The sequence below is a fragment of the Geotrypetes seraphini genome, chromosome 9, assembly GCF_902459505.1.
Source record: "Geotrypetes seraphini chromosome 9, aGeoSer1.1, whole genome shotgun sequence".
Classification (NCBI taxonomy): domain Eukaryota; kingdom Metazoa; phylum Chordata; class Amphibia; order Gymnophiona; family Dermophiidae; genus Geotrypetes; species Geotrypetes seraphini.
Genome location: NC_047092.1, coordinates 50861712 through 50880446, shown reverse-complemented (window position 1 = coordinate 50880446; position 18735 = coordinate 50861712). Strand labels below are relative to the sequence as shown.

Below are 18735 nucleotides of genomic sequence, written 5' to 3'. Positions count from 1 at the left end.
AAAGAGCATGGTTTGGAACAAGTTGTCTTTAAAAGATATCAACATAAAAGAAAAGACAGAGCATCCTGATAGCGAGATTGCAGTACAGGCCACAGTAGACCAGGTTTCCTTAAATTCAGAGCAGGCTGATTTTGAAGATTGCAAATTATCTATTCCAACTGCTGAGCAAATTATAAGTAGATATGATAAACATTGTTTGAAATGTCAGTAGGCAAATGCCAGAAGCCTAAGAAACAAGATGGGAAAGTTAGAATATATTGCACTAAATGAAAAGATAGATATAATAGGCATCTCTGAGACCTGGTGGAAGGAAGATAACCAATGGGATACTGTCATACCGGGGTACAAACTATATCACAGTGATAGGGTGGAATGAATTGGTAGAACCAGAGTGTTATATGTTAAGGAGGGCCTTGAACCGAATGGACTCAAAATTCTACAGGAGAAGAAACACCTTGAAATCCCTATGGGTAGAAATTCTATATGTAAGGTGGAAAAGGATAGTGATAGGAGTGTACTTCTGTCCACCTGATCAGGATGAACAGACAGATGCTGAAATGTTATCAGAAATTAGGGAGGCTAACAAACTGGGTAACACAATAATAATGGGTGATTTCAGCTTCCTTCTGGTGAGGATACTGTCATACCGGGGTACAAACTATATCACAGTGATAGGGTGGAATGAATTGGTAGAACCAGAGTGTTATATGTTAAGGAGGGCCTTGAACCGAATGGACTCAAAATTCTACAGGAGAAGAAACACCTTGAAATCCCTATGGGTAGAAATTCTATATGTAAGGTGGAAAAGGATAGTGATAGGAGTGTACTTCTGTCCACCTGATCAGGATGAACAGACAGATGCTGAAATGTTATCAGAAATTAGGGAGGCTAACAAACTGGGTAACACAATAATAATGGGTGATTTCAGCTTCCTTCTGGTGATGTAGCAATACTAACCTTATAGGAAGAGGTGTGTTAACTGAACACCAGTAATTTATAAATGTACATACCCAAACCAGTTTATTAAAATTACTTCTCTCTGCTGCTTGTATTGCCAATCCAGCAATCTGTGAAGTATGGAAGGCAAATTTGAAAATGGTGCCATTGGTTGCCTTTAACCCACAAGATTATTTTCAAATTACTTCTTCTTACCTTTAAGATAAAAGCAGTTCATTTGCCCGCATTCATTGATAGACTGTTAGTTCCCCATACAACTTCTAGAGTACTCCGATCATTGCAACAAAATCTCCCTGAAATTCCCTCTATTTGCCAATTAGTCTATGATACGACTCCCAAAAAATCTTCTCGGTCATAACTCCCACATTATGGAATTCACTCCCATCGAAATCGAGACAAGAAATCAATTCTGCCAAATTCAAAGCAAACCTTAAAACCTTTCTTTTTAAAGACTCCTTTGGGGTCTAGATCTGGAGCCTGATTTCTATTAAACTGCATGCCCTTTTGTTTTTCCCCTCCCCTATCACATTTTTTATTTTTATGAAATGATGTAACCTTTGCCGTCTTCCTTTTGTATCCTATGCAGTCTCCTCCATTGTTTGTATCATAAATAGTCTCATATTATTTTAATTGTCTATGTCTAGCCTCCCTGTTTAAAATTATTTTTAGCTTTGTATTATGTAAACTGCTTAGGATGGTTTTAAGGGTATATCAAACCTAATTAAACTTGAAACTTATGTTCACTAGGCAGACAAAAGGGGTTCTGTCTGCCTCCACACCCTAGATGACATTAACTCTTTTCACCAATTTTATTTCTCATGTCATCCTCCACCCCTGGCTGATAATCAAAGGAAACATTTAGTTTAACATTAGGGTCGGGGAAGAAGAGATGAGGCTTTGTGGGGGGGCCCTGGAGGCGGAACAATGCAGGGTTGGGGGGACCATGTATCTGGGTTTTTATGTCATTAAATATGTTAACCTTACACTTAGCTATATGGGCACTGGTCCCGAAAATTGCCGGCAACCACATGGTTACCAGCTCCTCCTCAACTCTGGCCTCTGTTCTCCGGTCTACTTCAAAAATAGCTGGTCGGAGCTGGTGTCCAGCAGCTGAACATCAGCAGCTGGCTCACTGAGCATGATTTAAGTGGGCAGGAACCTCTCCTGTCCTCAAGTCAGTTTGAATATCGACCCCTAATGTACATTGATTTTTCAGTAAAACCTCTCTCAGGGCACTGGCTGCTGTTCCAAGGTGATTGTGATTGACATTCAGCATTGCTGACCATTCAGATGGAATTACTCTATGGTCAGATCAATATCTGTAATTCCATGTTAATACTTTGTTGCACTTGTTTTTTTTTAGCTAATGAAGGAATTCCCTCTCCTGAGCATGTTCAACATCCACGAAAATTTGTTGGAAGCTCTGTTGGAACTGCAGGCGTACGCAGATGTTCAAGCAGTGTTAGCAAAATATGATGGTAAGTCAACATGTGACTTTAAACAGCTGGGCGAACAATCCTTAACCGACATCATTTACTAAATTAAAGAGAAAAGTTCACAACTGTCACTGGATGAAGGTTTTATTTTCATTAATAGAGTTTAAGTCAAGATTTCTCAAAGCAAAAAAAACAATGTTTTACCCAATCCCCTTCTAATTTCTTGGATTCTATGGCCAACAAATGCATCTCTTGGATATAATATATATCTGCATTCTGTTGTTTTAAAAAAGAAAGGGTTTTTTTTCCTTTTAACTGGATGATTGAGGCCATTAACATTTAATGAGAATATTTTAAACTCCATTATGAAATTTTCCTCCAAGACACATGAACCACATCAAATATTTCAAATTTTTTTTATTTTTCTGTAAATGCTCATTTACCCCCAATTTAAAACTTGGAACATAATACCTAACCTCCCCAAACCACCCCCTCCCAAATCCCCTTCCCTCCCTCCAAGAAGTGGTAGTGGGTCTTGAAAAGCCACCTATTTACGGCCTTTCAATACCACTGGCTTCAAGGAAACTCAATATGCTGATATAATTAATATATATCTATTTTATTAACAATCAATAACAGGTTACAAGAACAAATCTTTACAGCAAAGGCTGTCTCTTATATAATTCTTGACAGCTTGAGGCCACGTTGGCACATATCATATTGTTAGTTTTTATTGGTCACTTACAAACATCATTACGTTTATCAGTTTATTAATTGGTTCATAATATCTGTGTCATACCATACGCATGTTCTGTTTACCATAAAATCTACCTTTTTCCCCGCATATGCCGTTTTAATCATCATGTTAGCAATTTCAAGCCAGTAAAAGCCTGCCCATCACAGGATATTCTTGCAAAATAATGTATTTTTATATTTTTGATCAAAACATGTTTCATCCTTCTTAGATTCATTTCCCTGGCATTACAGCAGATGTGACACCAATTGCCATGTAAAAGAATAAGTTTCGTTTCACTTGCTCATTTTTACCATAAGTTTTGTTTGGCTTTCTGATTTCAGCAAGCATAGATTGTGAAAAGGCTTGACAGTTTTAGTCAGATTATTCTCAGCCACCTTAGGCCTGTAGTTGTGTTTATTGGCCTAATATGTTAGGGGATTTCAGAGGGGGGCTCTTCACCTCTAGTTTCATAGAGGACTTAAACTTCTTCACCTGTACACCTGTACAGGACTCTCTCTCTCTCTCTCTCCCCTCTCATCCCCCTCTTCGAACCCTGAGAAGGGTCCGAAACCTCAAGGTCAAGGTGTTGTCGAAGGTCATGCTGGTGTTGGTCATGGAGTACAGGCATAGGGCCCAAATACTTGAAATTGAGCCTGATAAAGTATTAAAAGGACAAGTGACTAACCCAACCCAAGTTAAACTATAGGGACAATCGTTACAGTATGACTCCGAAATCATAAGAAATCAAATAATTATTACAATAAAGAAATCTTGCAAAAACATATGCCATAGGTGGAAAATGTATGTGATTAAACATTTTTATAGATACCTTGCTTTTTATGGCTTCATCCTGTCATGAGTGTACTATATCAAAAAGGGATAAAAGGATAAATTAACAAGTTAGATTATTTCCATGCCCTTCCAAAATAACTAGGATCAGTGCAGACTCGGTTGGGTCCAAACGTTATCAGGTTATACTCATAGGCCAAGGTGGAAGTCCAGGTAACCACATCAGATCTCGCTATCATAGTCTGTAGTACACTTCTTAGGTCGACAACCTTGAGCTGGCGTCTTTACTTCTTCACTACACTTCACCTCAGCTTTAGCAGCAAGAAAGGAGATGGAAAGAATCCAATTGAAATGTAAAATAATTAGGGCGCAATTACGGGAGTCAAAATAGGATGAAAATGCATAAAAGTCACAATCAAGCACATGAATCTATTAATAGGCCTGTTGTTAGAAATAATTACAAATATATACTAATACTGCATAAGTCCATAAAAAAGGTTAAAGTGCAAATCAACAAGTCCATGATTGTGGGGAGGCAAAAAGGAAGCTGTATAAATTCAAAGTCATAAAGATCGTCCAGTCTCTCTCTCTCTCCCCTCTCAGTCTCTTAAATGCATTCTTTCCGGAAGTTGCGTCAGAGGAGAAGCTTCCGCCCACACACACACAACTGCAGGCAGGCAGGCTCGGCCGGCTTGAGCAACTTACTTTACTAACGCGCCGCGAAGGTAACGGGGAGGGAGGGAGATAGATTCGGTAGGTAGGAAGGAGGGAGGGGGCCACGTGCGATCGGTGACCGCGCGCGTTCCCTCCCTTAACTGCGGGGACAAGGCCATTCACTGCTCCATGGGGCGGTGGATGGCCTTGTCCCCATGCCCGCAGTGAGCACTTTTCACCCCCCACCGTTTAGGCGGGTTAACTGCGGCTAGCCGCAGGTAACATCCACCGTGTCATTCTCTAGTTGTAACCTTAAGCACAGACACTCATAACATTGATAGACTCTTGCGTGCGCGATGTACATGTCATCTCTTCCAGTGTATGCTTATGAAGGGAATTTTTAAAAATAAAGTAAAATTCTGGAATCTCCCGTGGCACACTCAGAATCTCTTCAGGGCATACCACTGTGCCGTGGCACACAATTTGAGAGACGCTGCTCTAAATGGTATTCGTTATTTGTTTGTCCAGAGTTCCCCCTATGAGTAAGGCACCCTGTTGGGTTCCTTCCAGAAGGTTTTGGCTTAATTGAGAATTCATCAGCCCGATGAGCTGGGCAATTTATCAATATATAAAACAATGAACTTGGCATTTTGCGTTTCACTTTGCAGTCTTGGCTATTCCCAGTGTGCAGTCTTTATTCAATCAGGCACAACTCTGAGTTATCGCCCTTCTAACTGATGTAGAAATCACTTAACAGTGTTCTCCCCCGCTTCACCCTCAATCATCAGCATTCATGGACTTGAAGAATCCTCCTGATAGATTATGCTTTAAATTTCCACTGTTAATTTGCAAGCAGAATTGTGGCAGCAGGTTAAATTGGTTTGTGTTTCTATTTGTGTTGCGTACCTGGCAACAGTGATGACGGTCAGACTCATTATGCATGGAAAAAAAAACCTCTCATTAGTAGCAAGCTTTGCACTGTTGCTCAGATACCACGTTATTGGTTTACAGGTCTAGGACTTGCCAATCCAGTGCAGATGACCTAAACAGGACCCATTTCTAAAGAGATTGTTGGCCTAGGAATACTTATTCATTACAGCCATTAGAGTCACACAAAAATCTTCTAATCAAATAAGTTCATCAGCTGTACTTTGATTTGCTGTCATTTCTCTCCCATGAAATTATTTATTAGAATTTATTTACTGCCCTTTTGAAGAAATTCACTCAAGGTGGCGTATAGCCAGTAAGTATGCCACTGGCAAAGCCACAAGGGGGCCGAGGAATCCTGGACCCCCTCACCTTTGGCTTGGGACCCCTCTGCTTTCATTCCAAATCCCACCAGCTGAAGATGTCTCCTACCTGAGTTATGCCTGCAGCAGCAGTTAATTCAGCAGGCATACTTCAGCCATCAATGCCAGCTGTCTCATGCAGGCTCAGCTCCAGTCTAATTGAGGAAATATAGTGGTTGAGGGTTGAGGTTGAGGGTTCTAACCCCATGCGACTCCTTATGATCCTGAGCATGTCACTTAATTCTCCACTGCCCCAGGTACATTAGATGGATTATGAGCCCACCGGAACGGATAGGGAAATGCTTGAAGTATCTTATAAAACTACAACAAAAAGTGATATACAAGTCCCAATCCCTTTCCCATTAGCAGCCAAAGCACACCTGAGCAAATTAAGGGCTAGATGCACTAAAGATACCAACTGGATCGCTGTTTGGCTGATTCTCTGGCTGATTGTCGAGCAGCGATTGATGTGCTATCAAGTTTGCATGCAAATGATTTGAACGGAGGTGCAAATCATTTGTATGCTAACGCAATCGATCAGTTGCTCAGTGAGCTATTGACACATGCGCAGAGCCCTAACAGCAGCTTCCTGTCACTGCTGTTAGGACTTCTTTTTATTTTTTAATGGTACAGATATTGTGTGTGTGTTACACCCGCACAATCTGCCCCATAAAAATAAAATAAAAAGCCCCTCCCCACGCTTACCTCCTTCCCCATGCCACCAACTCCCCTGAAAATAGGAAGAAGGGATGCCCACTCCCTCCTGCCATGCAGAACAGCCCTGCGCCATGGCCCCGCCCCCTGACCAGGCACCCCCAAGCCACCATCCCTCAACCCCCCCAAAATGGCAAAAGGAATGCCTATTCCCTCCTTCCAAAAGAAACCCTCCCCACCCCCAAACCTCCCCGTACCTTTTAAAAAAGTTGGAAACAGGAAGCTCGCTCTGAGGCTCCTGCTTTGGGCCTCCAGTCCTAAATGATGGGCCTTTCCCTCCCTGGTGCATCATGTGATGCACGGGGAGGAGCCAAGGGCCTTGACTAGTTCAGATGCCTAAGGCCCCGCCTTAGGCATCTGAGTCACTCAGAACTTAGGCACCTCTCTCTATATCCAGGATACTGAGGAAGGAGACTCAAGCCAATTGGTCAAGCCAATCAGGGCTTTAGGCTCTTCTCTTAGTATCCTGGATACAGAGAGAGGTGTTTAAGGCCTGAGTGACTCAGATGCCTAATGCCCCTCCTCTTAGAAAGGGCCTTAGGCAACTGAACCAATCAGGACCTTTGGCCTCCCCCCATGCATCACATGATGCACTGGGAAGGGGAAGACCCGCAATTTAGGACTGGCGGGTCCGAAGCAGGAGCCTCAGAGTGGGCTTCCTGCTTCCAACTTTTTAAAAAGGTACAATGGAGGTTTGGGGGGGCATCCAGTGGCAGGAGGGAGTGGGCATCCCTCCTGCCATTTTGGGGGGATTCGGGGAGGACCATGGCTTGGGGGTGCCTGGTGCAGGGGGGTCATGCCACAGGGGTTTTCTGTATGGCAGGAGCAAGTGGGCACCCCATGCCAATTTTCTCTTGTGCCGCATTTGTCAGGAGTCATCGGAGAGAATCACACAGGGTAACTTATAAAATCGCCCTGCTGACATTTAAAACACTGCAGTTCAACACACCAGCATTCATTGATAGACTTTTGATCCCGTACGACCCTTCAAGATCTTTAACATCTATTTCTCAATTTAACCTTAATATCCCTTCTTTAAAAATCATTGGCTCACGTCGCACCTCCACGTTTTCTGTAACAGCACCTACAATCTGGAACGCTCTTCCTTTATATCTAAAAATGGAAAAAAACCTAAAAAATTTTAAAAGCAATCTAAAGTGCTTTCTTTTTAAAGATGCTTTTAATTGAACTATTATAATTTAGCTATTAATTTTATACTGTTCCCCTGTTCCTAAGTGTTTTTCCCTTAAATGTTTCTTACTTTTTCTATTACAATTGTATTTCTCCCCCCTTCCCATAAGTATCTAAGACCTATGGGTCAATATTTACCCAGTTTGTACGGTTGGTAGTCCTGTAATTTTTATAGGAAAGTATGTTCAATTGTTATTTTTGTTTTAATGTTAATGTTTTTACTTTGTACAACGCTTTGTAGATTCGAAAAAGCGTTTAATCAAAAACTGAATCTATATATATAAAATCGGAGGTATGTATGTGTGTGTATGTATGTGTGTGTGTATGTGCTGCGATCACGCAAAAACGGCTTGACCGATTTGAACGAAACTTGGTATGCAGATCCCTCACTACCTGGGATGATATGTTCTGGGTGTCTCCCGGCCCCCCTGCACATGTGGGCGGAGCTACAAACAGAAAATCAGATTTCACCCATTCATGTCAATGGAAAAAATGTAAAAAGCTGCCATTCTCACAGTAATTCAAAAACGGCTTGACCGATTTGAACAAAAATTGGTATGCAGATCCCTCACTACCTGTGGTGATATGTTCTGGGGGTCTTGCGGCCCACCTGCACACGTGGGCGGAGCTACAAACATAAAATCGGATTTCACCCATTCATGTCAATGGAAAAAATGTTAAACCCTGCCATTCTCACAGTAATTCAAAAACGGCTTGACCGATTTGAACAAAAATTGGTATGCAGATCCCTCACTACCTGTGGTGATATGTTCTGGGGGTCTTGCGGCCCACCTGCACACGTGGGCGGAGCTACAAACATAAAATCGGATTTCACTCATTCATGTCAATGGAAAAAATGTTAAACACTGCCATTCTCACAGTAATTCAAAAACGGCTTGACCGATTTGAATGAAACTTGGTATGCAGATCCCTCACTACTTGGGATGATATGTTCTGGGTGTCTCCCGGCCCCCCTGCACACGTGGGCGGAGCTACAAACAGAAAATCAGATTTCACCCATTCATGTCAATGGAAAAAATGTAAAAAGCTGCCATTCTCACAGTAATTCAAAAACGGCTTGACTGATTTGAACAAAAATTGGTATGCAGATCCCTCACTACCTGTGGTGATATGTTCTGGGGGTCTTACGGCCCACCTGCACACGTGGGCGGAGCTACAAACATAAAATCGGATTTCACCCATTCATGTCAATGGAAAAAATGTTAAACACTGCCATTCTCACAGTAATTCAAAAACGGCTTGACCGATTTGAATGAAACTTGGTATGCAGATCCCTCACTACTTGGGATGATATGTTCTGGGTGTCTCCCGGCCCACCTGCACACGTGGGCGGAGCTACAAACAGAAAATCAGATTTCACCCATTCATGTCCATGGAAAAAATGTAAAAAGCTGCCATTCTCACAGTAATTCACAAACGGCTTGACCGATTTGAACGAAACTTGGTATGCAGATCCCTCACTACTTGGGGTGATATGTTCTGGGGGTCTCGTGGCCCTCCTGCACACGTGGGCGGAGCTACAAACAGAAAATCAGATTTCACCCATTCATGTCAATGAAAAAATGTAAAAAGCTGCCATTCTCACTGTGACCAATTTGGACGAAACTTGGTATGCAGATCCCTCACTACCTGGGGTGATATGTTCTGGGGTCTCGCGGCCCACAACTCTATGTTGCTTGCTCAAGGGTGGGTTCACCCAATAATTTATATGTTCTTGCTCCAGGAGGTGAAACTAAAATTGTTGTTTATAATCACGTTTTGCGTTAGTTGTATTGTATTCATTTTGTCAAATATTTCACATTATAATTTGAATATTGTACTTTTTATTAAGCTGTAAAAAAATAATTTCATTCTCCACTATAAAGTATCTTTATTTGAATCCATTTACAGTGTTATTGCTATAATTAAATACCCATGCAACGCCGGGGCATCAGCTAGTAAACTATAAACTATATAAACTATTGGCGGTGGGGAACTTTATTTAATTTTTTTTTTTTAATGGGACATATATTTTGCATGTGTAATACACACAAAATATCTGTGCCATTGAAATTTTTTTTTAAAAACCAGGCAGCCCTGTTGGTAACACAGTTATTGACAGGTTTTTCCGATTTCTCATTTTTTTTTGGAATAGCCAAGTGATGTTAGTGCATCAATCGCTTGGCTACTTTGCATGGGGTTTTAGCTAATTTGCTTGGCTGGATCATAAAATGGGCGATCGAAGGGAAAAAACATGCGGTGGGCCGTTTTGTGCATCGGGTCGGTAAAAGCGATTGTCGTTAAAGCTGTGAAAACAGGTTTAACGACGATCGTTGACTTTAGTGCATCTAGCCCTACGTGTTGCTGCAGGTGCAACCCTAACTTGTGGGATTTGGCATCCTTACCAGCAGTAGTGCAGTAAAGGGGGGGGGGGGCAGAGGCTCTGTGTGCTGTCGTGGTGGGGGTTCTGGCATCTCTCCCCCACCTACTTCTTCAAATCTTTTCTAGCAGCGAACAGGATCTCTTTCCTGCTGCTTGCGCTGGGCCTCAGGCCTCCCTCTGATATCACTTTTTGTTTGCAGGATCAGGAAATGACATCAGAGGGAAGGCTCAGCTGACATTAGCATCAGAGAGAAGATCCTGATTGCTGCCTGCAAAGATTTGACAAGGTATGGGAGGCGCACAGTGAGGTGCGGCAATGCTAGGGAGGGAAGAATGCATAGGGGGTTGCATAGCACAGAGATGTCAGGTGCCTCCACCCCAAGTGCACTTTCCTTGCTTTGTCACTGCAAGCAAATATTTTATTATGTGGAGGAGGGAGAAGAATATCAGGACACCCCCAGTCTGCTTGTGGGAACCCCTAAAAATGGACTTCTGGCTATGCCCCTGGTATAATGCCGTCATAGGCAACAAACAGTAAAATATTCAAATAACAGTATACTTCTCCCTCCGTATTCACTGTGATAAGGGATTAACAGAACCGCAAATACAGAAAAACCGCAAATAACTTTTTCATATGTTATTCGCTGTTTTCTATTAAAAACCATCGTGAATATAGTGAAACCGCGAATAACAAGGTGGGAGACCTGGTCTGCCTGAAGGAGAGGCAAAACACAGTGAAGAAAGTGCTGGGAATCAGCGATTTTCTCTGTAAACGCTAGGAATCAGCAATTTCTCTATGCAAGCTGATGTAATTTGGGGGGGGGGGGAGAAGCCAGCAAGCTAAAAACCGTGAATAATCGAAACCGTGAATGCTGAAACCGCGAATACGGAGGGAGAAGTGTATACATTATATCATAGTGTGCTACTTACAATGTCAACAGACTTCACATTAAAACATCTTAATCTCCATCTGCAGTACAACCAGAATTTGAAACTGCAGTATTATTTTCTATGATTTTTTTTTTTTTGCTCGCAGTTAGATTATATTGTGCTTTGCTGTCAAAAGCTGCATAGTTAAAAACAGATTAATGATTTACTTGGTGGCTCAGGCAATATGTGCTATATGCACTGTCATGTGGAAGGTGCCCAGTTCAGTCCCTTATAGATCCATGTTGGCTGAGCCTGGGAGTCAACACTGACAGCCTCTGGAATGGATATAGGGAGAGCAAATACAGTAGTTTGTGGTCACTGTTTAAGGGTGACACCTAGTGGTCATATTCAGGGCCCATAATTGCAGGATCACAAAAAGAAACCTGGGCCTGTTTAAGGGCCTTGCTAAGGGCTGTTACTGCAATGAGCAGTCTAGATAAATTGAGGGGGAGGGAGAAAATAAAATGGAGCTAAAACCAATCAGATTAGAATATTTTGATTGTACATAGGATTAGAAAGATAACCAATAGATAGCTTCTCTTATACATATGAAATGGATCCCTCTTGGCTTATATATCCCATTGGATGACTAAGTTACATGTGGCATGAAGAAACAAACCATAAAATAGGCCCAAATGGCTACTTATACATTTTTTTAAATGATCAGCTCTACTGATTTACTTATCTCACGGTCCTAACACCTGTAGAGCTATTGCAGACATACTTACTTTTGCTTGGGATTGCCGTGAACATACAGCTTCTGAACTGCAGTGTGCAGGAGAATAATTAACCCATTTTTTCTGTTGATGTAAATTGCCAAAGTTGCTATGGTTTTTCCTTTTTCTTTGACAGATATAAGCTTACCAAAGTCCGCCACAATATGTTACACAGCTGCACTGCTCAAAGCAAGAGCTGTCTCCGACAAGTAAGTACTTAATAACTTCTGTTTAGCAAAGTGAAATTGCAGAGGCCTCTAGACCTTAGCCAAATCCAGGCTCTGCTGAATATATCTATATTGTCAACACATCTTCAGGGCCTTGTAGCATTTATCCTTTAAACATCAGTGTGGAATTTTGTGGCCTTAAATTGTTTAAACTTTGGTTTTACTTAAAAAAAAATCTGTTGTTTTAGCAAACGTTCTACCTAGACTAACATTTTCAAAAGAATTTGGAGAAAAACCCCTAACAGCATTATATCGACCAGGACCCACATAACAAAAAATAAATCTTCAGATTCTTTGTGATACACCCCACCCACCTGGTCCCGATCCCCCCCTCCCTGGCCTTATTCCTCCCTCTCTCCTGTCACATGATTCCAAGCCTATACCTACCTCCCTCTGACCAATCAAAACCACCTCTCCCACCCCCACCCCACCTGCAAGATAGATTCCCCCTCCCCAGGCCTAGGGTTGCCAGATTTCCTCTTTAAAAAAGAGGACACCTGGCCCTGTGCCATTCTACCCCTAGTCCTACCCTGTTCCACCTGCAGCTTCTCCCTGTTCTGCCTCCAGCCCCTCCTCCTGTCTACTTCCCTGAGGTCTGGAGGGTCTCTGCGCATGCATGGATGTCAATGTGATGATATCATGCGCATGCGCACATGCATATGATGTCATCGCGGTGATGTCCGCTCGTGTGCAGCGGGCCTCCAGACGTTGCTCCAAGCCTGGGAACTTCCAGAACCCAGACAAATGGCTGAGTTTTGGAAATTCCTCTAGGCACCTGGACAGTCCTCTAAAATGAGGACATGTCCGGGTTTTCCTAGACATCTGATAAGCCTACCCAGGCCTATCTACAGTCTCTGGTGGTTTAGTGGGGATGGCAGGGGCAGGAGCAAATTTCACTCGCTCCTGCCCAATTGCTAACTACCCCGAGTTCTAAAATAGCTTTCACTGGACAACAAAGTTTTTGCTTCGACAACACTTTCGGGTATGTCTTACAGGTTTTTGGCTGCTGATCACGAAAATCACATTTCAAATTACGTATCTCGTACCATTTTAACAAAAAAAAGTACAATTTTACAATTTCTAATGCAATTAATACCTATTGGCTATGCTATATACCTGAAAGAAATATATGAAAACATGGAACTGCTGTTAAAGCATATCCAGTACACAAAGTATAACTGGACCATCTGCAGTGATCTTAAAGTAGTAGCTTTGCAACTTGGAATGCAGCTTGGATATACCAACTACTGTTGTTTTATTTGTGAATGGGACAGCAGTGCTAAGGAGTTGCATTACATACAAAAGAACCAGCCACTCTGTAAGAATTTGGTTCCAGGACAGAAAAAAATGTGGTACATGAACCACTTGTTGACCCGCCAAAGATATTTTTGCCTCCTCTTCACACAGAACTTGGACTGATGAAAAATTTTGCAAAAGCGATGAACAAGGAAGGTTAAAGTTTTCTTTATCTAAGACAGATGTTTCCAAGAATAACCGATGCCAAGATTAAGGAAGATATTTTTGTCGGTCCACAAATCGGACACATCATCAATGACGAGAGATTTGACGATCTGTTAGTCGGGCCAGAGAAAATCGCCTGGAAAACTTTCAAGGATGTTGCTGAGAATTTTCTTGGCAGTTACAGAGCATCAAACTATATTCAACTGGTTGACAAACTTCTTAGAGCATACAAAATAATGAAGTGCAACATGTCACTGAAGATGCACTTTTTACATTCACACTTGGATTTCTGCTCTGCAAATTTTGGTGCTGTCAGCAACGAACATGGTGAAAGATTTCACCAGGACATTGCCACTAGGGAAAAAAGATATCAGGGCAACTGAAATCCATCAATACTGGCTGACTATTGTTGGACACTGCAATGAGATGTCCCAGACACTGAGTACAAACGAAAATCAGCAGGAAAACACTTTAACCACGGCGAACTATCACAGCGTATCACAAACATTGTGCATTAAAACATGTTATAGTCAATACCATCGTGTTTCTCAAACTTCCTAAGTGATACATTCAATGGGAAATTATATTTATGTTTATTTTGAAGGGGTCTATCATAATCACCAGTTTGTTTTAAGGAAGCAAAACTTTTGGAAAAATTTGTTGTCCAGTGATATCAGCCCAACTGTGTCTAGATGGGAAATTATATGGTACTGCTAAAACTTCTAGGCATACACAGCACTGTTCAGACAGATATAATAGACAATCCCTGCCCCATAGAGCTTACAGTCTAGTCAAGACAAGCACGTAGAGCAAAAGTGAGATTTTACTCTGGATTTGAAAATAGCGAGGGAACAGGATGTACTGATACGAACAGTGTGTAATAGCTAACAGCAACTTCTAGCAGTAAAGAGACTGTGAAATATGGAAGTCGATATTCAGTTGGTGGGGGTGAGTGTATTTTTAGCCACTGGAAATAGCGTTATCCCTGGATATTCAATGCAGGCCACAACCTGGCACTGGCATTGAATACCCGGGTTTAGTTAAGTATGATACTCAGCACTTAACCACCTAAGCGACTACACATAAAGATATTTTATATGGCCTGATTTAACTACTAAACTTAGATAGTTAAATGCTGAATATTAGTACTTAACCACATAAGTGCCGGCTTCGCTCCTGGACTAGCTACAAAGTAGCCAACTTTGAGTTTAGTGGTCAGTGAAACATAGAAATATGATGGCAGATAAGAGCCAAAGGGCCCATCCAGTCTGTCCATTTGAAGCATCCACTATCTCCTCCTCTCCCAAAGAGATTCCACGTGCCTGTCCTACACTTTTTGAATTCAGACAGTCTTTGTCTCCACCACCTCTACTGGGAGATATTCCACGCATCTACCACCCTCTCTGTAAAAAAGTATTTCCTTAGATTACACCTGAGCCTATCACCTCTTAACTTCATCCTATGCCCTCTCACTTTGGAGTTTCCTTTCAGTTGAAAGAGACTCACCTCATGAGTATTTTTTTGCTACGCAGGTATTTAAACTTCTCTATCATATCTCCCCTCTCCCACTTTTCCTTCAAAGTACACATATTGAAATCATTAAGTCTGTCCCCATACTCCTTATGACATAGACCATCAACCCGGTGCTGTAGAAAGGGGGAGGGGGGTCTGCCCCAGGCATCGTCTTGGTGAGGGCACAGGCAGCTGTCCTCCACCTCTCCCCCACGCCTTCCCCACCCCCCACTGCCACACGTGCACACTGTTTCCCTTCCTCTGTAACGTTCCTGGCACAAAGAGCAAACCCCCAACCTGCTGTCGTGCCAGCGTTGGCTCATTCTCTGACATCACTTCCTGGACCCGTGGCTAGGAAGTGATATCACAGGAAGAGCTGACACTGGCACAACAGCAGCTTGGGCGTTCTTCATGACAGGAACGTTATAGAGGTGTGGAGGAAGGGAAGCGGCGTACACACATCAGAAGGGGGCGGGGAAGGAGCATGATGAGGTGGGGGGTGGAGAAGAGGGTGAGTGGGGGAGGGCACCACCAACCCAGTCGCCTCTCACCCATGCTATGCTATTGCACCAACCATTTTAATAGTCTCCTCTGGCAGTAACAAGTTAAGTGCCAGTGAACATCAGTGGAGAGCCTTGCACAAGTAATTTAACCAGCCAGGAGCCATTTCTGGTCAGTTAAATTGATTTGAATATTTACCCCATGGTTTCCAGTGTAAAGGAAGAAATATTGTCATATAACTTCTATTTCTTTTTATTTATTCTTTTTGTAATAGTGCAGACAGGTTGCATTGAATTTGGTAAGATGGAATTATTGACACATGACTGTGCAGGTGATAAACTGTGCAATGGATCATATTTTTGTTTCGAGTACCAAATCAACCAAGCGCTGTCTCTGTTCCTCATCTTCCTGGCTGCTAATGATGTGTAAGACCAAAAACTGGTAGCGCCACGTCCCCTGTGGCCCACCCCATTCTGCTGCCTATGTGCATTTAATTTCAGACATGATAGCAGTTTGGGGGAGGGAGGGTGTCATTTTTTTCACTGTGATCTCTTCAAAGAAAGAAAACAAGCTGAAGCTTCTGCCCGTCCTTGAGTGAGATGACATTCAGTTAACTGCACAGCAAGATACGAGTAATTTTGGTTTTGTCGTGTAGATCGCCAGTAACCACTGCAACATCTCTCTACACAGCGACTCCAGCTTGGGAGGGCAAGGCAAGGATTTGCACAGTTTTCTCTGTGGTGTCTGCTTGCCAAGTACAGCTCTGGAGTCTGCCATGAGATGTGAAGTGAGAAAGAGATTGCATGGTCTGGTTTTCCATAAACTGGGGGCGGACATTTTTGCCCCCCAGTTTGGACATATAACCCTGCTCGTACGACTGAGAATTTACCTGCGTCTGCTCCTGCACCAAGCTTAGCTCTCAACCTGCCTAGTGATGTTAGGTTGAGAGTCTTCTTAAAAGACACTCCCATTTGTCCAATCATAATTTCTCCTCTTCCAGCACATTCTGCTCTAGTAAGCTGTCAGAGATGGACCCAAAGCATAAAGAGTTTAGATTAGCAACAGAGAAAAGTCCTGATGAAATAAGATGTTTTCTAGTGTATTCTGCAGATCCAAGGGGTAATGCAGCATACCTATTTATGGTGACCAAATGTAAGCACCTGTCACACTTTGTTTTACATTCCTTTCCTTTTTATGTTTTTCAGTGACTTGGACTCTTTCTGTTCCTGTCTTTCCTAGATTCTCTCCAGAGGCTGCCTCTCGGCGAGGGCTCAGCACAGCAGAAATGAATGCTGTAGAGGCCATCCACAGAGCTGTAGAATTCAACCCACATGTACCAAAAGTAAGTAGGCATGGCTTATGCTTAAATCTGTCTGGATCACAAGATGGGTACTAGTAGAAGGTGTTATTGCAGGGGAGAATCATTTTCAAATAATTTTATGCAACCAAAAAGCATTTAACCACTTCAGTGGTCTGTTTGAAGATTTTCATCCCTCGGTGCAGCTAAAAGTCTTACTCCTGGTGGAATTCTGCACTACTGTCCAATGCAAAATTTGCGCAGAATTCCCCAGGGATTCAGAATTACCTGATGTCCGTGCAGAATTTTGGTATCAGGTCAGCATTCCCTCTCTGCAGTCCGAAATGCTGCTAGCAATATCTTTGGGAAGCCTAAGTGGGCTCTGCAGACTACCTTCTACTGTAGTCCCACCCTCAATGATGTCACTACCTCTGTCATCGGCAGGGCTGTGATAGATGGAAGCCTGCGGAGCCGGCAGAAGGTTGCCATTGACTGGAATTGGCGTCACTGAGATAGTGGTACACAGGAATGCTGGATTGGGGACCATGGGGAGACAATGAGATGCTGGCTGGGGTCTCCCCAGGGGTCAGAGAGTGAAAGATGTTGACTGGAGGGATAGGGGTGAGAATTGTTGGCTAGTAGGGGGACAGGGCTGAGAGAGTAAGAGATGTTGGCTGGAAGGAAAGGGATGAGAGTGAGAGATGTTGGCTGGGGGGAAAGGGGTGAGAAAGTGAGAGATGTTGACTGGGGCGGGGACAGGGGTGAGAGATGTTGGCCGGGATAGTGGCAGAGGTGAGAGATTGAGAAATGTTGACTGGGAGGGATGGGGGAGAGAAAGTGAGAGATGTTGGCTGGGGGAACAAGGGTGAGAGAGTAAGAGATGTAGGCCGGGGGAGACGAGGGTGAGAGAGTGAGAGATGTTGGCCGGGGGGAAGACGAGGGGTGAGAGTGTGAGAGATGTTGTCTGTGAGGGACAGGGGGGATAGAAAGTGAGAGATGTTGGCCGGGGGATGTGGGGAGAGAGTGTGAGAGATGTTGGCCAGGGGGGGACGTGGGGAGAGAGAGTGAGAGATGTTGGCCGGGGGGGGAACAGGGGAGGAGAGAGTGAAAGATATTGGCCTGGGGGGACGTGGGGAGAGAAAGTGAGAGATGTTGGTGGGGGGGAGGAACGTGGGGCGGGAGAGTGAAAGATGTTGGTTGGGGGAGGACAGGGGGGAGAGAATAAGAGATGTTGGCTGGGGGGGGAGAGAGAGTGAGAGTGAGAGATGTTGGCTGGGGAGGGGACAGGCGGGAGAGAATGAGAGATGTTGGCCAGTGGCATTAGCGAGGGTGAGAGACCCTCACCCTCTTCTCCCCCTTCTGCTCCTTCCCTGCCCCTTCCCTTTCCCCCTTACTTCTTTAACTTCACCGGAGTGAGCAGCATTTCCAACCTGCTGCCTGTTCTAGACTCGGCTCTCCCTCTGATGTCACTTCCTAGTCCTGAAACCAGGAAGTGACTTCAGAGGGAGAACCGAGGATGGCATGAGCAGTAGGTTGGAGATGCTGCTCGCACCAGTGAAGAGTTAGAGGTATGGGGGGGAAGGGAAGGCAAAAGATGCTAGCACCCACACCAAGACTGCAACCAGGGTGGTCCACCCTCCCTCCCCTTCCCTTATTACGCTACTGATCATGGGGAGATATGTTTAGGTTAGAAGAAGAAAAGTACACTCATTTTGGTGCCTCAAATATTAGACCTGTTTCTGGGCATATTTGACCTGCTGATTCCAAAAAGGGCACCAGGTTTCTCCTATCAGCTCTAGTTTTTGAGATACAGAACCTGTCCCATATACCCCTCTTCACTCTGCTCGCTCATTAAAAAATCAGGATATTTTAATGTAATGTTTAAATTAATATCTTTTAAGCATGAAGGAAACATTAAAAATTAAAAGAAAAGTATACAACAT

General features: G+C 43.3%; 1 protein-coding gene across 8 annotated transcripts in view; it reads left to right on the top strand.

The window, feature by feature from the left end:
- ST7 (suppression of tumorigenicity 7) overlaps positions 1–18735 on the top strand; it is a 323411-nt gene that overhangs the window by 283217 nt on the left and 21459 nt on the right. For all 8 annotated transcript variants that reach the window (XM_033959032.1, XM_033959029.1, XM_033959031.1 and 5 more), the window contains 3 exons: positions 2321–2435; positions 11931–12003; positions 16735–16837. In XM_033959032.1, the coding sequence (XP_033814923.1) occupies positions 2321–2435; positions 11931–12003; positions 16735–16837 (291 nt within the window). The remainder of the gene's footprint in view (positions 1–2320; positions 2436–11930; positions 12004–16734; positions 16838–18735) is intronic.